The 20,449-nt window shown below is 49.1% G+C and overlaps 6 protein-coding genes across 6 annotated transcripts; 3 read left to right on the top strand and 3 right to left on the bottom strand.

Moving 5' to 3' along the window:
- Positions 1–38: 38 nt before the first annotated feature.
- BGZ61DRAFT_458935 (heterokaryon incompatibility protein-domain-containing protein) lies at positions 39–2,623 on the top strand (the record flags this gene model as incomplete). Its single annotated transcript, XM_046246820.1, has 1 exon — positions 39–2,623. A coding segment is annotated over exon 1 (2,368 nt), but the record flags the coding sequence as incomplete, so codon positions are not given.
- Positions 2,624–3,193: 570 nt separating this feature from the next.
- Positions 3,194–7,188, top strand: BGZ61DRAFT_555585 (uncharacterized protein; the record flags this gene model as incomplete). The annotated part of the gene is made up of 5 exons (XM_046255625.1): positions 3,194–3,631; positions 3,680–3,736; positions 3,782–4,102; positions 4,161–4,362; positions 4,412–7,188. Exons 1-5 carry the CDS (start codon positions 3,233–3,235, stop codon positions 7,186–7,188), a joined length of 3,756 nt encoding a protein of 1,251 aa, XP_046099748.1. The 5' UTR covers positions 3,194–3,232.
- Positions 7,189–8,035: 847 nt separating this feature from the next.
- On the bottom strand, positions 8,036–8,842 carry BGZ61DRAFT_536743 (glutathione S-transferase-like protein; the record flags this gene model as incomplete). The annotated part of the gene is made up of 4 exons (XM_046254448.1): positions 8,036–8,194; positions 8,246–8,360; positions 8,409–8,662; positions 8,720–8,842. The coding sequence occupies 4 exons, from the start codon at positions 8,840–8,842 to the stop codon at positions 8,036–8,038; spliced, it is 651 nt and encodes a 216-aa protein (XP_046099747.1).
- Positions 8,843–11,017: 2,175 nt separating this feature from the next.
- On the bottom strand, positions 11,018–13,620 carry BGZ61DRAFT_508813 (uncharacterized protein). The gene is made up of 6 exons (XM_046251970.1): positions 13,392–13,620; positions 13,248–13,337; positions 12,318–13,187; positions 11,980–12,260; positions 11,808–11,904; positions 11,018–11,722 (listed from the first exon to the last, which is right to left on the bottom strand). Exons 1-6 carry the CDS (start codon positions 13,469–13,471, stop codon positions 11,077–11,079), a joined length of 2,064 nt encoding a protein of 687 aa, XP_046099746.1. The 5' UTR covers positions 13,472–13,620; the 3' UTR covers positions 11,018–11,076.
- Positions 13,621–15,267: 1,647 nt separating this feature from the next.
- Positions 15,268–16,863, top strand: BGZ61DRAFT_361634 (uncharacterized protein; the record flags this gene model as incomplete). The annotated part of the gene is made up of 2 exons (XM_046241281.1): positions 15,268–15,412; positions 15,614–16,863. 2 exons carry the CDS (start codon positions 15,268–15,270, stop codon positions 16,861–16,863), a joined length of 1,395 nt encoding a protein of 464 aa, XP_046099745.1.
- A 208-nt stretch (positions 16,864–17,071) lies between these two features.
- On the bottom strand, positions 17,072–18,797 carry BGZ61DRAFT_497320 (amidohydrolase 3; the record flags this gene model as incomplete). The annotated part of the gene is made up of 2 exons (XM_046251131.1): positions 17,072–17,562; positions 17,621–18,797. The coding sequence occupies 2 exons, from the start codon at positions 18,795–18,797 to the stop codon at positions 17,072–17,074; spliced, it is 1,668 nt and encodes a 555-aa protein (XP_046099744.1).
- Positions 18,798–20,449: the final 1,652 nt, after the last annotated feature.

Below are 20,449 nucleotides of genomic sequence, written 5' to 3'. Positions count from 1 at the left end.
GGCTGATTTATGAGGGACTTTAAACTGCCTCATTCTCTGTCCACTTTTCAAACACGGGAACAGTAGCAACTCCAGCCCAAGATACGCAGAATCGAGGGCGAGAACAAGCAAGAAGTCACCTTTAAGAAATGCCCAGGATGGACTCTGCCGAGGTTGTGGATGGCCCCGACGTACCATCCATGAGTGTGAGCACCGATTGCATGATTTGCGCCAATCTGCGAAGGATGTTCATAGAGGACGAATTTTGGGTGGACCTTGGAATGATCGACAAATTGTTGGAAACTCGGTGTTCGGGGCACGACCCATTACTGAAACATTTTCGAGAGCAGTTTGATGATGCAAATAACTCTCAGCTCGGCCAGGAGGAAGAAGACGAGGAGGGAGGAGAGGAGGGAGAAGGTGAACCGGGAGGGAGCGGAGCTAGGAAGAGTGACGATGAGAAGAGCTCAGAGAGGGTCGAGAACATAGAAGACGCCAAGAACAAAGAAGGAGAAGAAGGTAGCCCACATGAGAAGCCCAAGGACGACAAACCTGGACCTGGACCCTACAACATCTACCTCAGTCGGTATGACGAACCGCACGGCCAAATCCACATCGAGGAATCGTCCAATAGTGGGAGGCTTTGGGATGTGCTGCTGGCAAGAGGCAGGGATGAGCCGCAGACTCCTGGCTACGGACGGGTTCTTGATCCAGACTGGGTAAATCTGGAATTGGCTAGACAGTGGAAGAAGGACTGTTTTACCAAGCACGGCGACAAGTGCAGCAATCCCTTCAAGATCAATCACGTTTCGCCAGCCTGGCTCATCGATACTGCCAACGACTGCCTGGTACCAGGCACCGATATATCCGACTTTGTCACGCTGAGTTACAGATGGGGCGACTCGGCGGCCTTCCGCTTAAACCGTGACTTACTGCCGACTCTTCTAATGCCCGGGTCCTTATCCCCCGATCAGCTTGGTGCCGAGCTGCCACCGGGAATCAGACATGCGATGCAGCTCGTACATGAAATAGAAGAACGCTATCTATGGGTAGACTCGGTCTGCATCGTCCAGGATGACAAGACGCACAGCATGGAGCAACTACGGCTGATGGGCGCCATTTACTCGTCAGCAACCCTCACCATCGTTGCCTCTGACGGAGATGCCACCGAAGGCATATTGGGTCTACAGGGCTCATCGCCGTCGCGAGAGTTTAAGCAAGCGGTGATTCCTGTTTTCGAGAACGAAAAGGTCATAGTTCGGCAGCTGCCCTTGCTGGAGAGTCTATCGGGGTGCTCCTTGTATTTCGAGCGCGGCTGGACGTTCCAGGAGTTTTACCTTTCTAAGCGACGTTTGATCTTTGCGAACAACCAGATGCAATGGAGTTGTTCTTGTGCCGCCTTCCACGAGGATCTCATCGCGGCTGAAGATGCATCTGGCGGCCGAGAACATGCGGACCGCTTGCTTTCGACTCTGCTGAACGGCCAGCCTGACTTTAGTGCCTTGTCCAGGTTACTCAGCGACTACAACCACCGCCAGCTCACGTACCCCGAAGACGCCTTGCCCGGGATCAGTGGTCTCTTTGCTCTTCTTAGCCGATCGTTTGAAGGTGGCTTTCTCTTCGGCCTACCCGAGACCTGCTTTGACTCGGCCCTGATGTGGCGAACGAGTTTGACTACTGAGATGACAAGAAGAGAGGATTCTGGACGGACAAACCTGCTTGATTGCGCATCCCCGTTGCCATCCTGGTCGTGGATAAGCTGGGAATGCTTTGCCATGGCGATCGTGACGGAAGAGACGTTCACAGTAGGGTCGAGAGGGTCTAGGACAATGCCCATCACGCAGTGGTACACGCACGCAACGCCAGACGCGACAGTGAAGGTGAAGCGGCCAATCCAAGCCAACTGGTTCCGCTTGGCGGAAAAGTTCAAAGCATCAGGATATGAGGTGCCTGAAGGGTGGACGAGAGAGGAGTACGAAGAAACCAAACACAACCCAGGTGAACACAAAGGGAGAGATCCGCCTCACGGTCTCGGAAAATACATATATCGTCCCGTAGACGTCCCGGACCAGTACTTCTGGTTGCCAGTACCCAAAAGGACTGTCGGCGAGACGGCGGAGCCCTTCAACCCGCCACAGACGCCTTACATATCGTGCAGAACATGGCGTGGCTGGTTCGCTGCCGCCCGGATCCCCAACAGCAAATTTTCAGATAACGAGATTGCTTACGAGAGACACAAGTTAGAGGCTGGACTATTGGACCACCAAGGAAATTACTGCGGTCGGCTGAACCTCCACACCACGGACGATATCTCCCTATTCCCGGAGGCTGATTCCGATGTTGACTTCAAGGTTGAGCTCGTGGCCATTTGCCGGAGAGAGGAAATAGGAGGCGAGAACAGATATTGCGTGCTTTGGGTGGAGTGGGTTGCTGGCGTTGCATATCGAAAGGCTTCTGGCACCGTGAATGAGCATACATGGGACAAACATGGTGTTGAGGAGGTGGATTTGATTTTAGGATAGTTGAAGCGTCTCCTGCAAAGGTTGGCTAGTGCATGAGAGAGATTTAATAGAGTCAATGCAATGGTCCGAGACCACGAACTAAAGATAGATATATAGACATATATTACCAGGTATGCTCCAGCTAACAGGTATACTACAATTGGACCTGCCATCTTCATCCCTCGTACTGCAAATAGCGCTGTTTCGTCTTGGACCTGACAAGATAACCTGAGACTCGAGTCGCGCATAATTACTTGTCTAGGTGGCAGAACCAACCTATGGCCTTAGCTTCCGGGCTGCTGACAGCGACGTTTGGTTTTAATTCTAGCATTGCATTTTACAATACGATACAAAGTTTTCTTTTTCATGCTAAACGCGTTCGCCATCTCAATAAGAAATAGGAAGCCCCATCACATTGGAAATTCCATCATGCCGGCTGCCGTAAATCATTTGGGGCTCTGTGTAACAGAGGGCTAGTGCGACTTGGGGCTCTGTGCGAAACGGGCCACATAGAACAACTGGGAGAAGGTCATTATTTCCAAAGACAGGACTCTCGCAAGCTATCTTGAAGACCCGTGAGACATCAGATCAGCACCAGCATTGTGAATGGATCCGCTAATTGGTTGATCCGGGGTGCGAAACGGCAGGTCTCCGCTGCGGTATTTTTAGCCGCCCAATGTCCTGACTTCACTTGATTTGTCTAACAATCCCCAAGCAATGTCTAGTCACATCAACATTAACAGGCAAATAAAATGTTCAAACGCCTCAAGGGTAAAATTTCAAGACGACATGCTGGATCCAAGGAATCCGAGAACCCGCCGCTCCACGACACTGGCACGACTGAGCCCAGGCCTGAAAAGTTTGGTCTGTTTTTTGTTGCTGGGAATCAGCCAGACTCATCAAGCTCGAAACTGTACTCGGTTGATATCATTGCAATTCATGGCCTAAACGGAGATGCATTCAACACATGGTGTCATTCAAACGGCACATTCTGGCTCCGGGATCTCCTTCCAAGCTTTCTGCCTGGGTGTCGAATCTACACATATGGCTACCCCTCCAAGATATTTTCTGAAACGTCGTTTTCACGTATGCAAGAGTACTCACGAGGTCTGTTGAGCTCCATCAGAGATCTTCACGAGGACTCAAGTACTGTACCGCCACCCATCCATATCTCACAATCACATCTGACATGAAAGCAGGGCCGTCGCCCCATCATATTTATATGCCATAGCCTTGGTGGAATTGTTTGCAAACAGGCTCGTATCCCACCAACTCTGAGAGGCACAAACTAACATCCATAGGCTTTGGTGTTTGCTCATGAGGACGACAATTTCTATGGAGAAGTTCTAAAGTCCGTAATTGGCGTGGCTTTTCTGGGGACGCCACATCGAGGTAGTGAATCTGCCAAACTCGGCAGCACATTGGCAACAATCATCAACATCTGCACGAAGACTTCCACGGCTGGGATGCGGCCTAGAGCAGTCAGAAATGATCTGTTAGACGACCTTAGCTCCAATTCCAACACACTTCAGGACCTCTTACTGTCAGCTCGAAACCGACTGCGCAACCTCGCTGTGGTTTCATTCTATGAAACCGAGGCGACACCTCCTCTCTCCTCTTTGGTGAGTGCACGATTTCATTCTCTGCCTGGGTTTGAAAGACACAAGCTGATGCCAATAGGTGGTTGGTCGCGAATCTTCGATCTTGGGCATACCGAACGAGGACGTCACTCCTCTGTATGAAAATCACAAGACTATCTGCCGCTTTGCAGGCGAGACCTCGAGTTACATGAGTGTAGCTCGAGCTCTGCGAAGGGTCGCTTGCAAGTTACCAGATGATGGCCAGGAGCTCAAGCGAGCAAATACTCGCTCGTCCGATAGAAGTGGGTTACACGCAGTGAAACTCCAGAACAAAGCTCTAACTCTTTCAAGGTCTCAGTGATGTTGAAATCACATGCATGAAGCTCTTCAATACCTTCGATGTCGCCGAATACAAGGGTTTGCTTCCAAAGCCAATCCCTGGCAGTTGCCAATGGATACGAGACCATCCGTTTTTTGTCTCTTGGCTTGAGAAGACTGAAAGTGCGCTACTCTGGCTGACGGGGCACCCGGGTTGTGGTAAAACCATGCTATCCTTCTCTCTCTCTCAGTACTTTGAGGAAGTTCGTGCGGCCAGCACACCCCAAACTGTTCTAATCTACTTTTGCGACGACAAGGTCAGTAGGCAAAAAGATGCGAAGGCGATTATCATTAGCCTGATCTTCCAAATCATCCAACGCCATCGCTCAATGATACGACATGTCCGACGAGTTTTTGAACTCCAAGGCCCGAGCATGATCGAGTCATTTTCTTCACTCTGGAGCATATTTCTCAAGATTGCAAAGGATCCAAAACTCGGCTCCCTCTACATCATCCTTGATGCTCTGGATGAATGTGAGAATGTCACCCGTCGTCAGCTTCTTGAGTCAGTTTCCGAAATGCTGGTCGGCTCCGCTCACTCCACAGGAAGCGGCAATGGCGTCAAATTCCTCGTCACAAGTCGACCGTTTCTTCGTCAGTCTTATATTACCGATAAAGCGCTACAGCCGCATATTTCCATCGATGAGGGTCAAGCCGGTTACGTTGCAGACCTCCGAAGTTTCATTCAGCGAAGAGTTGATGAAATATCTCTCAAACACAACTACCCAAGCGACGTCAGAGACTTCTTGTTGCAAACAATGTATTCAAAGGCGGATCAGACGTTCCTTTGGGTTCACGTGGTCCTTGCGTCAGTGGAAACGAGCCTGCTCACAGCGATGAAAGACTTTCGAGATATTGTCACAAGAATTCCTCAAGACCTCAAGGATACATATATGCGGTATATGTCTGATATTCCTTCAGACCATCTAGAAGATGCTTCACATCTGCTGAAGTTGCTATTGGCAAGCTCAAGACCTTTGCACCTGGACGAGATCAATACTGCTTTCACAATACACTCTTCCCACAGCACCACGGAGGATGTTGTGCGAGATTCTCAAACTGCAATAGCCCATACTCTTCAGGGAATATTGGGTCCTCTGGTAAGAGTTTCAGGGTCAAAGGTGTCTCTGGTCCACCTCTCAGTCAAGGAGTTTTTCCTAGAAGGTGCCAATTTTCACGAAGGTTTCCTTGCCATGCGCACGATCAATACCGAAGGCTCCGCATTGCGAATAGCTCATGCCTGCATGCAATATCTGCTTCTAGATGATTTCAACGATGGTTTCTTTTCGACCGAGAACTCACCTACCGATTCTATTTTTGGAATATCTGATCTCAATGACGAATTACCGCTTGGCCACTTCGCCGATGACTCCGGGGACGAAAATGATTACACTCTCAACGCTGATGTGCTTTTCCGTGAACCAGATGCGCTAAACTCGGACGTTTGTCATCGTATTGTTTCGAAATATGCTTTCTACAGCTATGCATCGTTGCATTGGGCAGAGCATTTTGCTATTTGCGAAGAATCCGCATCTGATACACTCAGAAAATCTGCCATGTCGCTCTTAAGTGTGAAGAACGAGAGCTGCCGCAATTGGTTCCAGTTCTACTGCACGGAATCCGATACCTCAATGGATACCAATTCCCTTGATCAGGAACCAATCGTCTTGGCAGCTCGTTTTAACTTGCACCGGACGCTGAAGGATATGCTAAATAGCTACGAATCTTCTCAGGCAATCTTAAACCAAAGCCTCTTATGGACATCTCGACTAGGCCATGGTCGCATTGTCGTGGAATTGCTCACGGCGGGATCCGACCCTAACATGCGAGGGTCTGACCGACAGACAGCTCTAACAGCAGCGGCTGAACATGGTCATTTATCATGCGTCGTCACGATCTTAGCCGACAAACGAACTGATATCAACACCAGTGGGCGAATGGGGAGGAGCGGACTCTCATTTGCATGCGGCAATGGGCACGATCGTATTGTCACGGAATTCCTACGTCAAGATGGCTGCAGATGTGACGATGCAGACGACTCTGGGGCCACTCCTTTCTTTTGGGCCGTAGGAGGAGGCCATTATTCAATCATCTCCACCTTAGCAAAGCATGCGAGTGTTGATGTCAACCACCAGGATAAAAAAGGTCGCACAGTCGTGTCTTGGGCTGCTGGAGATGGCATGCGTGAGGTTTTACAACGGCTGTCAAAGCTACCAGGCATTGATTTCAACAAGAAAGACAACAATGGGAAGTCGCCTCTCTCATGGGCAGCTGGCAACGGCCATGATAGCGTTGTTGATTTCCTCGTTCAACACAAGAAAGTGGATAAGGCGAGCGTCGACAAAGATTTGCGAAATGCTATTTCATGGGCCAGTGAGTTTGGACATTTGAATGCTCTCCGCATCCTCTTGAAGAATGGATGCCCAGGGGTCGACACGGAGGACATTGATGGCTGGACGCCTTTGGCATGGGCTATTCAGAACAATGCGCCCGGAGTCATCCAAGCCCTTCTCTCTACTGGATTGGTTCACCTTGAACGTCAAGACCGCGGTGGGAGAACAGCTTTATCATGGGCTGTTGAGTACGGACACGCATCTGTCGTGAAGGTTCTTTTGCAAGAAGGGGCTGATCCCGAAGCCAAAAGCAACAGGGGCACAACCCCGATATCGATCGCGAGAGAGTTTGGGAGGGATGATATACTAAAGGAATTGCTTGAGAACAGCCCGGATGAAACTGGCATTGAGACTTAATTAATCAATGATCCGCTCGAGGGTGTCGGAGGGCCACATTTTCGACAACATTGGTGTTAGGATGTTCCGGACTGCGTCCAAGAAACGACGCGGGCCCGAGACCAGCACGGCTTTCTGGTCCAAGGGGTAAATTCATCTGGCTTACTTTTTTAGGTTGGCTTACGTGCTAATCAATCGCGCCATCTGGTTATACATTATTGCAACCGTCCTATTCCGCTGGTGTTGTGATAGCCAGAAGAGCTAGAATTACATTGCCACCAGGAACTAACCACTTCTCTCTCCACTCTGACATGGCCAGGGATTAATTAGGCTAGTAAAGGTGGGTATCGGACTAGATCCTATTAGGGTTGTAGCCCCACGTCGAAGTCGATACGAACGGTAACTTGACCGAAATGCCCCGAAGCACCCTTGAACATGCACTAGCAACCAGGGCACAAGAGAGGATGAAGGGGCGAGTCAGCAACGAACACAGAGATAGGCTACTAGTTACCTGCCAGGTTCATGCTCTAGAAGTCCTCTGAGAGGAGCCCACAAAAAACAACAACAAAAAACAAAGTATGCTGGGTCGACTGTGCCTTCCGGATTTTACTTAGACTCTTGACCGCGTAGGTCTGTATTATATTCACGAGCGAAAATCTAATTAGAAGTACAATTGCACTTGCTTGATTAGTCGAAGTAGAAGTACGGTTATGATATTGATTACAGCTTACCCCGTACCGATTTAATGGTGGGGGCAATGAAGATCTCTCTATCGCAGACCGGGGAAACCAGCGTTGTGTGCAGCACAGTTTTATCAAATGACTAAACCTACACTAAATATCTGGGCCAAATAATAGCCATGATAACCTCAAGAGCTATATACCTTCTTGAAAGCTGGGCGGCTGGTGATGCGCTCCCACCAGGCACTAATGTTGGGGCGAGAAGTGATCAAGTCGAACTCACCGACCTCCTTACTGCCCAGCATGAAAATGAAAGGGACATAGAAGACATCGGCCAAGGTGAACTCCTAATATCTTGTTAGTTCTTCACTTTATGTGTAAATGCCAAACACACATACATTGCCAGCAACATATTGGCGAGTGGCGAGGATACCATCCAGAACCTTCAAGTTGTCATCCAGGTTCTTTCTCTGCTCGGCGATTTTAACTGGGTTGAGTTTTCCCCCGAGAGTACTACCGGCGAGTCAGCTTACATCCTACCATTTCACTGTTAGTACTTACGGCACGAAGTACTTCTCCGTAACCAGGCCTTCCAAAAATGGGTTGATGTACGCCATCTCGACGCTGGCGGCCTGTTCAAACAAGGCGAAGGCTTCAGGGTCGACATCTGGCGAAGGAACGAGGCTCTTCCCCTTTTCAGGGAACACGCTGCAAGCTAAGTAGCGCGAAATAGCTCGCGACTCGTACATCGTGAAGTCTCCATTCTTCAGGGTTGGAATTCTACCCCAGGGATGAATCTTGAGATACTCGGCAGTCTGTGTTGTGAATTAGATGGTTGAAAAGACCAGCTTGAATCGGTGTGTGGTATATACCTTGTGCTCCCCCTTCATTGTATCGACGTGGACAAACTCCAGCTCTTCGCCCAGTTCAGCGGCGGCAAGAAGGACGCGGTTGGTGCAGATATAGCCTACACTTCCGTAGAGAACAGGAGCCATGGTGTGTATAGAACGGTGAGTGGATAGAGAGTAAAGGTGGAAAAGTGTCTATACGATAGTTGCTGAGATGTTCGAATATTTTCCCCAAAATAGAACTTTGGAGGCTTTATGTACTACACCAAGCACCCAGCTACAGAGGGCAATCAGGACACTGTTTGCGACATTTACATTTGTCAGCCCCGGCTGCATTTATCAGCATCGATCGATCCCAGATGCTAAGATGGCAAATTGCTCGTGGTAGTCACCGTCTGTCAGTACTAAAGATGCGGCTGGTGGGGCCGAGAGCCATGAACCTTGCAGCCAAAAACAAGCTGTCGCTTGCATACTAACAACGGACTACTCGGAGAAAGTTGAGACGCGAGGCCGTCTTCCCGACGGCCCGATTCTTCAGCCGGAACAAGAGTAAAGTGAACTGCTGCAAGACCGGGAGGCCGATATAATTGGGACCGCTTCACTGGTCTGGTGTCAGCAGCTGCACGTCAAACTGACCCACTTGCGAAGGTCGGTAATGCCGCACAATCTGGGGTTGACGCGATACGGATCATCGGGCTATCTGCTGATACACTCTGCTTCAGGAAGACAGACTCTTACAATTGCTTAATTTATTCCATATTTGTTTTTTAAAGCTATTATAAATATTTAAATACTAGATTGAATACAACATTAAAATAAGGGATGTATTATAAAATACTTGACATAATTAGATGGTACAGACGCAACAAAGAGGCTCTATTCTAAAATACCAAACCGCAGCAGACCGCTCTTTACTCTGTTCGAATTTAAGGCTCTTTCATGCTATAATTCGTATGCGCTTACGGGGCAAAACGCGCGGCTCGTAACAGTTCTGGACCTAGCGTGTCCATCGGCAGAGACACCGAAATGCCCCGACCAATTCCAGTTTGTGTTAGCCTTCCGCACCCCGGCATTGTGGCCGAAATGCCCCGACGAAGCCCTGGGAAAACGGGACGTCGGATGGATCCGAGTACCTGTCAGAAGATCAATCATCAAGTGGATGCGTAGTGAGGCTGATCCGACTCTAGTTTATCCCGCGTAGGCTAGACCTTCTGGCCCCTAGCCAACGAGGCATAGAATGGAAGAATATGGAGTGATGTCGCCATTGAAAAGGGAGCCTCGAGAGAGATACATCTCGAATCATTTCGCATTGTTGTGGAACAAGAGAATCCCTGGTGCATTATGGCAGGAGTTTGGCAATGCGCTGGCTAGTATACTTATCGGAAATGTATCACCTTGTGCCCGACTCCTACGACGTTCTGGGATACGATGGAGGACTATCCTGCCGGTCACGTAGAAGAACTCATCACGCAAGATAAGGAAATACTTTATCGAGAAGGAATTTTCGTCGGACATCGACAGCCTCACCTGGAGTCATCCTGCTCTCGTTTTGCCTTTGGGAACGGCTTGTCGTACACAACTTTCTACTATTCTACCGACGGTCCAACCCGCATCAAGTTTGATCCCGACCAGGACCGTGTCTCCGATATCCCCTTGACCGTGAGGAACCCCAGTGCTTTCACGGCAAACGAGACAGTCCTGTTGTTGGTGCAGGCTTCAGAGGCACTCGTGGAGAGACCAGCCGAAGAATTGCGGGCCTTTGCCAAAACGAAGACTCTTCGGCTGGGAGAATCACGGACCTGGAAGTTCTGCTTGAAGAGTCGGGACTTTTTCGTATTGGGACGAAAAAGAGCGCTCTTGGCGTGTTGATCATGGAAGATATCTTCCTTACCTAGTGACAAGGCCACTCTCACGGGTTTCCCCCAACATCAAAATGCCGGTCCAACGTCTTGTCCGTTTCATCTCTAAGGGCGACGGTAAAAGTCCATCACGGTAATGCGGACGAGGCCCTCCAGACCGCCAGGGAGTTGAGCGCTGGGAGCCCTTCTCCCCCGAAACTCGCGCAACCGACAACAAGCAAGGATCTCTTGTGTCCTTCCTAAGTCAAGGCGTGATTCTGCTTCCAGGTGTGTCACTATCCCTTGTATGAGCTGAACCACTTGCTCACCTCGTACCAGGTATCTTGATATTCACATGCACCCCGGCTGGGGTTGGACTTGGCAGAAAATCCCAAGTGTGCATGAAAGAAGGCGACATCGTCAATGTGGAAATGGATGGCATTGGCGCTATATCCAACGAGATTGTCTACGAACGATAGTGTACAGAGTATATTCAAAAACCTTTGAAGGTTCTGTGAAATCTCGACGATTCAAACCAGTTAATCACCTAGTTTCAGAGTCGGATGCATCTTTGGTCCTATTCTTGTGCCGCCGTGCATCAAGTACCAAGGAGAATAGCAGGTCGGCGCAGAATTTGAGGCTTCGACTTTCGTGTTCCCACTGCCGCAGCATGGTACAAGCGCCTTCTGCAGCATCAACAGCCTTCTGGTAAAAGACGCCGCCCTCATTTCTTAACTGAGCAGAAGAACCAGTTTCTCTATTGGCATCGTGGTTCTTCTTTCGCTCCGCTTCCTCCATATGGTGAAGGACAGTCGGCGTGTGGCATGCTACGAGGAGTGACAGAGCTGCGGACCAAATATTTCGGGCCAGCAGCCAGCAACCGTAGTGCCGCTCTACAGGGGGTTGTTGCTGGTGGAGGAAGTCAATGGCGTGGTGCAAGTATCTGCTCGTGCCTTCAAGCAGGTGCATCATCGTAGTGGTCTGGTCTTCATTGTCAGGCGACTTGTAGTTACCATCTGCAAGTGTCGCCAGGAAGGGCCGAAACACGAGCATCAGCAACTGACCTTGACGGTTGCGCAGATCCTTTTGCATCCGTTGCTTTGTCGAGATTGCAAGCGCGTCTGGAGCGATCGGCGATTCGTCCGGAGTAGACAGACTGCCGCGAAAACACGGGGGTAACGAATTAATCCTAGGCTCAACAGTTTGAGTACGCAATCGAGTGATAATGAATGATGGGAATCAATGGATGGCTCTCCAGCTCTGTGCTAACTTACCATTCATTCACCTGGCGCTCGAGTTCACATGCCAAAGGGTACGCCGCCGCGAGCTGGCCGGCCCTCTCGTCGCCTGGGCGACTTACTCTGCAGGGGTCTGTTCATTAGCTGCGCGTTTTTCGGCCTGCTTAGATGACTTGTGGGATTGTCAAGGGGTAGGTACTATACATACTATCATGCAACTCAGCCTTGATCTTCTCCACCAAGCGTCTGCTGCACGTGTCGGCCAGATAGTGGTACCAGGAAACTGAGTCAAGATGCGAGCTGATTCCAGGCCACACGAAGGGTTGTAACGGTGGTGGAGGTATCGGAGTACTCTGTATCAACTGTGCAAGCCTGCCGCATTGAACAACATCAAGATGAGGGTAGATCTCTTCGGCCAGTTCGAGCTGCATCGTGGCCACAGCCCAAAGGACTCGGTGGCTAAGTTTGTCTTCGACAGTCTCTGGATATCTTGAACGGGAAAAGTCAGATCGGATGCCAAAGCGTTCAAGGCACTCGTGCACAAACCTCAACAGCAATTTCTCGGCTTTTGAAGCCGCAGTATCCGCGTAGCACCATGCTGCCCATGGCTTCAGTATCCACATGTTGTAGCTCGCCAGCAACAGCTGAGCCTGCAGATCCCTGATCGGGCTTCTACCGCTGAATGCCGTGAGACCTAGCCAAGGTAGCGCCAACTTGATGTAATTGTTCTGTCGAACTGGTTGATTCTTGGGCTCAAGCTCCGAGGAAACTTGACCAAGAGCAAGGACGAGCATGAGGATTGCCAGGTCGGGCTCCTCGAAACCGTCTGGTAACGAGGTTAGAATCGACCCATCGTAGACAAAGCCACCGGCGAGTAAGCAATCTAACAGGCGTCTTAGAAAGTCAAGGTCTAAGACGGGATACTTGCTATGGATGTGAACGATGTAATTGTAGATCAGCGGGGCTGCTAGCTCGGGCGCAAGAGGGTTGGTGACATCGCTGGATAGGTCCATCGGCATGGGCAAGTCGGCATCGAAGTGCCCATTGTTGAATGGTGACGAAACAGTAAGTGGCATGTTCGCCGAAGAGTCACGATGCGAGAACTCTGACTTTATCGAAGGACTTAGACCTGGTGTAGACACAGCAGTTGCGACCCCAACAGCGCAAAGCTCGTCTCGATACGCTCCCCAATGGCTATGCAGGCCAGATCTGATGGCAGGGGGGCGGAGCGCATGCCACGTCATGACTACATCGCCGTTGGGCCAAGCCGCGCTGGTTCTGGACTGCGGTCTGGAGTCTACTCCGGTGGGTTGGTGGCGTGAGCTTTGGGGCAACGCGGCCACATTCAGCTGCTGGAGCACGCTGTCCTCCATTGTCTGGATCCGCTCAAGTATCAATAGAGAAGCGCGGTCAAGCCTGGATATGTCAAACATGTACGGTAGATTAAACTCAATGGACCAGCAATCTAGAGCTTACTTGGACGTCTCAGTTTCGGGGTATGTGCATTCCGACTCGGTTCGGACACAGAAGCCGCAGCGGGGCCTCTGACTATCACATCTCGACTTCCTAAGCCTCTACTGTTAGACAAACGGGCATTTCATGGACAGTGAACCAACAGACCTTGCCCTACACACCAGACAGGCCTGGATGACCCGCTTGCGGCCATATTGGCCCGCAACGCGGCTGCTCGAGTCGGTCATTTGGGCGAGAGCTGGCTCCAGCCGAAGAGGGAATGGATTCTCTCAAAGCGCTGAGGCACGCGGCAAGGATCGGAACCTCGCGTTGGATTACACGCAGGCGTCTCAAAGCACCTCTAGCACGCAAAGCACCTCTAGGACGGGAGATTATGATGATGGATGGGCTCCAAGAAGGGGAGAGAGAGAGTACGCTCGGGCCCCGCAGCCGATGGATTTATAATCACATGCCCATAGTTTGGAACCAGCCCACCAGCCACCTCCTATTCACGGGAATGAAGCTGAACAACCTCTCAGTCTTTAACCACCAGACTTATTAAAATCAAAACGGCTTCTGAAGATGCGTCTTTGGATGAGGAAATAAGCGGAATTCGCCTTGGCATCAGAAAATATCCAACCGGCAGACATATATGATGGGCGCCGGCGCCGCCCTTCCAGAATTGATGCAGACGCTGGAGGACAATGCCCATCACAAGTGGTAAGGTTGCGAAAGAAAACCGGATCGCAGCAAAGTGGTAGGTCCAGTTTTCCCATGTCACTTCGACAGTGGCTGAACCATCCTGGTAGGAGGTTCATAATACGGAAGAGTGGCCATGTCGTCAATCACCCTGCTTGTGAGGCTTCCGTTGATTCTAGGACTCTATGGGTTAATTTTTTGGTATTTCCCGTAACTTGGCTGCTTCTAGTCGTCGTCTCTTAACGTAGCACTGTTTCCGCTCCGCCTTGAGTTGCTCGCGGGTGACGTCGGAGATCTCTTCCTGTTCTATCTGGAAAGTGACATCTTTAATATTTTGTGAGAGCTTCATCCAGTCTTTCTGCTGTCCCAAAACTCTGTTTGAGCTTGGGCCGAAAGACTAAGATGTAGATACAATATTCACCTTATAGTTTAAGCGGAAATCTTCGGTGAGGTTTTGTCACACATCTACGCCAAGAAGGCAATCTGTTCCATCAACTATAGTTGATTGAACAGATTAGAGGCATAACCCTGATGTCGATCGCGAAACAGTTTGAGGGATAATATACTAAAATAATTGCTCCAAAATAGGCCCAGGGAAATTAATATTTAGATTTTATTAACTAATAATATACTAGACATTATAGAAGCCAGTAGAGTATAAACTTATAGATACTTAGATTTTTAATTCAAAAAAAGAATAAAATTAAATTAGACATTTAATATTTTTTCATATTCTAAAATTATAAGCTATAAATATATAAAATATTACAACTAGTTTTATACAAAATATTAATATAATAATCTCCTATTTTTAAAAATATTTTATATTCTTTTTAAACCTTACAAGAAATACATAGCTAAATTTATATCTAGTAATTAATTTATATTACCTGCTCCTTTCTTTCCCACAGTCTTTAGACTAATTATTATTATTAGCAGCGATACATATCGGGGTTTGTGAGAGCCAAGTAACACCTTCACCTCAGGGCGAATCAAGTCTGTCTACTCAGTCCTACAAGCGTTGCGTTCCGACTCTAGGTTTCAAATCGGAGAAATTCATCACATCTTTGTTTTATCCATTATGTGTTGCGGAATACATCGAACTTGCATTTCATCTTAGCTCAGATCACCGAAAAGAAAATATCCAAGGTATCCTTTTCTCTTTCGCGACGTGGGATTAGCATCGGCCAATCAGGCGTTATTCCACCGACACTTGATTAATCAATCACTAATCTTGATCGGGCTTTAGGTCAACCAGCCGGGTATTTGCCTGAACCCCTCTCCTGGACTCCTCATTCCTTCTACCACGTCAAGAGAAACTGCAGGTACAGTTGCCTATCTCAAGATGAGCGCTCCAGCGACGCCAAGAGCTTGTGACCGATGCTACTCCCTGAAGGATCGATGCTCCTGGAAGACGAACGCTACAGCCTGCAATCGATGCGTCCGCCTGCAGAAAATCTGCAAGAGTCTTCGTCCTTTGCATAAACCCGGTCCAAAACCGGCAGCTCACCCGCTCGTTCCGCCGATTCCGGTTGCTCAGCGCCGTAATATGACTCGGAACGCTCCAGTCGGTTCTGGGCTGCCGGCTTCTGCGGCAGAATTAGGAAGCAATAACCCATTGGCGTCTGAAATTCACAACGTTCTGGCGGACGGAGGCGTCCTCGGATCTTACACTAGAATCTCAATTCCAGGAAATGACCGCGAACTTCATACTTCACCGGAATCATGTCAACCACAACATTACACCATCGCGAATCTACCCAGAACCCAATCACTCGACTCAATTTCAATACTCAACGGCCTCGATTCAAGAGAACATCGTCTTTTAGAGTTGACTTTCACCGATGAACTTCTTCAATGTTTGGTAGTCAGTCCAAGTTTCGTCAAGGTTCACCACAACACGATACTAAACCTTGTGAAACTCTCTCTCCCTATCTTGAATGGGGCATGTCTCGCTGTGGCTGCCTGGTTTGCCTATGACCGTAAACTGGCCCTTTATGGTACGACTAGAGAGTGGTGCTTTGTGCGAGCCGCCTCGGTTGTTGCATCACTACGATTGATCGAACTGTCAACAGAAGATCCACAAGCCCTGCAAACATGCCTAGTAGTAGGGTCAGCGGCCATCACATTTCTTCCGCAGTGGGCGTCCGACGAAGCTCTGTTGCTGTGCCGCTATACCCTCAACTTGATTAAGAGTACCTACGATATATGCCCGGTCATGAAGCTGGACGTCCTGCCATTCTTCTTAGGCATACACTTTACCGAATTGTTGCAATGCCTGATTCACTGCGCTGCCCCGAGCTTACGCCTGAAGCTCGCAGCCGAATACAAACACTATGTAGACCGATATATCGGGCTTTCTTGGCCCCTCTTGCAATATTTTTACGACTTGTGCGAGTTAAACAATGCACTCTACCACTCGGATTCAACCGACTTTGATGATATCCAGCACGCAATAACAAAGGTCCTACAGCAAATACAATCATGGCAGCCTGACCCGCCGTGCAATTTCTTATCCCAGTTTACCGCCGCTGAGATAATACACTTAACGACTCAGGCCCAAGTATTTCGCTTGCAGCTCCTTCTTATTACGCATCGCATCCGCTATCCATTTGGGACAGAAGATCATCCAGCACATATCTTAGCTTGCGAGATTCTTCAGCAGTTGGAATTCGCCCAGCAATCCACCGGCTTAGCGGTAAATTGTACTGACTTCATTGTCGTTGCTGCTTGCTTCGAAATGAATAGCCAAGACGACAGAGCCAGATCTCTTCGCCGAATTGACGACCTCGTCAAGATGACTAGCGAATATCGGCGGAATGTCAAGACGCTTTTAAAAACATTCTGGAAGTCTAAAGATGCTTCGGAGGTGATATCATGGTGTAATCTAGCTGAACATATTCCGGGAATTTCTCTCAAGTTTCGGTCAAGTGCCTTTTAGCGAACAACAGAGCGAATAAGCCGATTGCAATGCCAGTACATTCATTGAAGCATATCATACGGATTTCTCATACGATGACGCAAACAAATTAAATACCTGCCATCCTATAGTTTGATCCTAATAACTATACTAAAACAGACAAGGAAGTCTCTCTCACAGATAGAAAGACAATCAAGGTGAGCGTACTATAGAAAGATTAATCCAAAGCTCAAAGAGACGGCATCCCGTCACTCCTCGCGCTGAATACTATCCTGCCTTCGAACCAAGTCTGCAAGACCTTTGCATCCTTGAAATGCCCTTCGCTCAAGTCCTGATTGACGGCAATAAAATTCGCCTTCTTTCCAACCTCGATGCTGCCGGTTCTATGGTTTGCACCAACAGCTTCGGCCCCACCCAGCGTGATGACTCGGCAAAGGATCCGGCCACCTCGTTGGAGATCGGTTAAGCCATCCCCGTCTGTAGTATTATCGTCTTCAAATCCGTGGATCTTTTCAACGATCCCGGTCAGAGCGGGAAAGAGTTCTGGAGTGGGTACAACGGCCCAGTCCGAGCCTATTGTCATGAGCATATTTGAGGAAAGAAACCCGTTAAAATTCCAGTTGCCTAAGTGCGGGACCGATTCAAAGAGGAGCGGCTGGTGAAATATCGCTGGAGACATCTCAGCAGTGATTCGCAAAGGAGCGAAGCGCCTTATGTCATCTATATGAGCACATTAGCAAATCAGCCGATTAATAATTGTTGACCATTGAATCCTTACCAGCATGAACAGAGTTACAATGAGCAATCTCATGCCTAGGGCCATCCTTGTTTGATTCTCGGAGCTTCTCGATGACCTCCAGCGCCATTCTGACGCTTCCTTCACCCGCAGCGTGAAGCTTACACGTCATGCCTCTCGAGTCAAACAATTTCATACGTGTGAGGAGCGTTTCTCTGTCAACATATATGTTCTCTTCACACGTACGACCGTCCTCATCGAGGTCGGCTTGTGTCAGATGAGGTGGGATCGGTGCCCCGTCCAAGACGAACTTGACAAACTGAGGGTGAATATGTTTAGTTCTGAAGCCCTCGGCAATATTCAGCAGGGAAATCAGGCTTTCTTCACTCTCTTCGGCGATGGCCGCAGGAGCGCTCATAATGTGTGTATACATGTCCAAGTTGAGCCTGTTCTCAAACTCTAACTCATGCAATGCGTGCAAGTAAGCGGTGTTTGCAATTGCCTCCTGGGCGGACGTAATTCCGTAACGATGACAGACAGACATGCCATGTTCGAGAGCCCGTTTGACGTGAGCTAGGGCTGGTTTTGGCAAGTTATCCCAGACCAACCCCGTAGCTGATTCCAGCAGCTCGCCTGTCAATGTACCATCTGATCGCCGAACAAAGGCACCCGCAGGAGGGTCGACGATGGAATCGTCGATCCCGAGTCTCTTCAAGGCTGCAGTATTAAGCAAAAGCTTATGAGCTGAGACTTCTCGTAGAAAGACGGGCTGGTCTGGCCAAATACCATCAAGGTACCGACGGTCAGGAATTGAATCGGCGAAGTTGAACGCTCCGTAAGAGTTGCCAATGACCCAATCATCTCTGACGCCATAGTAAGAACACATGCAATGTCCGTGGTGAAGTTTTTCTCCAATCTTGCTGTCGGGTATTTCCAGATTCATAGTGCTTTCATTCAGCTGCATGGTGCTACCCATGTACATGTGCGAGTGGGCATCGTGGATGCCAGGCATCACAAACTTCTGTCGTAGATCGAACTGCACAAGCATTCGCTTCTTGGCGATTGAGAGAATTTCTGTGTCCGACCCAACCGCTTCGAAAATTCCGGTCGCGGTGACAATGAATGCCTCAGCCCATGGCTGTCGTGTGTCGATAGTGTAGACGCGGCCATTGAAGTAGGCCACAGAATTGGCAAGGCTTTTGGAAGAAAGGGTGGTCATCTTGGATGGAGAGTAGATTTAATATTCGATATTGATCTGGATGATTCAAGTACAGATAATTTGAATGGACTGGTGTCTGGTCTTATATAGTCCCATTCTGATTCCTAAGTTGAGTCTTATCAATTGCTGGTCACCAGTTACCATTAGCTCGTCAATCTTAAGGCGCGCGTTAGAGGGCATCTCGAGCTGATATCCAATGCTCCGGCGGAGCATCGTTAGAAGCCTCACACGCGTCCTTTCCTCTTGCGGTCTAAATCACTGGCACTGTTGCTAATCTCGAAGGAAGATTGGTTGTGTGAACATGCGTGACTAAACCCTCCGGCGGAAGATCTTCTTGAGACCCCCGCACCATCTCCCATCTCATCAGCTCAATCTAACATCCAGTGTGGGGTTATCTTCACAGATCTTCCGCCGGAGGTTTTAACCCCACATGCCAGCAATAGCGTCATTTCCTCTGCTTACCGGCATTACCATCGCTGGAAACGAATCTAGAATGTTTAGTTCCCTCGCAGAGTGTTAACAATGGTATTTCAGTTATATCACGATTGCTAGGCGTGGTGTTTGTCTACTCTTCCAATAGCTGTTGAACTAGGAAAAACCGGAATACGTGAGCTCTCTAGTGGAGCGTTCCACTTTTGCATAGCTGGCATTTACCCTATACACGTGAAGAGATAGTCAGTGCTCACGTTTAGGTGTGCCCCTTGGTGTGCCCCTCAGGATCTTTCAAGGCAGCTAAGAGTGAGCACCTCCCTGCATTTTGACCCTTTTCAAGCTGATTGATGCGTGCGTTAATGGCCTGAAGACCCTCACATCCTGTGTAACTCGGAGCTGAGGTAAAGGCAGACGTTTTGGTATGATGGCTCAGGGCCTACCTCTCCTTGACTATGAACATAGCCTATGACTGTATTGCGGGCTCTAGTTTATCCTACGCCGGCCATTGATACGAAATACGAAATACGAGACGGATACGCAGAGTCCTGCCGCGCAACCGTTGTAGCGTGATTATACGTGTTTATTGACCGATTGCGCGGCTTTATCTGGCAGGTCGCAAGTGGAGACTTTAGGGACTTCCTGACACCTCGTTAATTGGCCAATCATCTGGTCAAGAGCCGAGGTACTTTGGGAAGCTGCAAGCCAGGAGAGGACCTTCCTATTCAGGCGACAAGAGCTGCGTTCACCATCGGTTTCCGGAATTCCACTGCATCGACAGCAGGTAGCAGAGGGGATGAAGATGAAAACCTCTGCATAGGGCAATGGGAGGAGTTTTATTAGGATGGTAGTACATATTGCTCTTAATTATATTCACTAATGTCTTGAGTTTTGTCTCTCTCACATGAGTCGTAAATAATCCTAGTACAGATTATTGCAGTGGCGCGTACACCAGACCACTAAGCCGCACGCGGTCATCATTTAGTTAGCGACCTGACAAAAGAACCTCGCGTGATAACACTTGCATCATCGCAGTTTCTTCCTGCATCTTTTTCCAACACAGGAATTTGTTCGCCTTTACCGTGGCCATCGTACATATTTACCAGCTTCCCCCCCCCGCGGTGAACTTGGCCAGGATCTCAATCGGCGATTGCAAGTACTAACCGCTGCTTGCACCGCAGCAAAATCAGGTTGCATCAAAAGCCGAGTGTTCGGAGTCCAAG

The sequence above is a fragment of the Ilyonectria robusta genome (genome assembly GCF_021365365.1).
Source record: "Ilyonectria robusta strain PMI_751 chromosome Unknown BGZ61scaffold_21, whole genome shotgun sequence".
NCBI lineage: Eukaryota > Fungi > Ascomycota > Sordariomycetes > Hypocreales > Nectriaceae > Ilyonectria > Ilyonectria robusta.
The sequence above is the reverse complement of the archived record's forward strand: the minus strand, read 5'-3'. Positions and strand labels throughout refer to the sequence as shown.

Bases quoted from the DNA above. Each gene is read 5' to 3' on its own strand.
- BGZ61DRAFT_508813 (XM_046251970.1), bottom strand. From the start codon at position 13,471: ATGACCGACTCGAGCAGCCGCGTTGCGGGCCAATATGGCCGCAAGCGG. The intron at 12,261-12,317 runs GTTTGTGCACGA...TTCCCGTTCAAG, and splicing joins GCCGAGAAATTGCTGTTGAG to ATATCCAGAGACTGTCGAAG. The intron at 11,723-11,807 runs GTAAGTTAGCAC...TGTTGAGCCTAG, and splicing joins GAGCGCCAGGTGAATGAATG to GATTAATTCGTTACCCCCGT.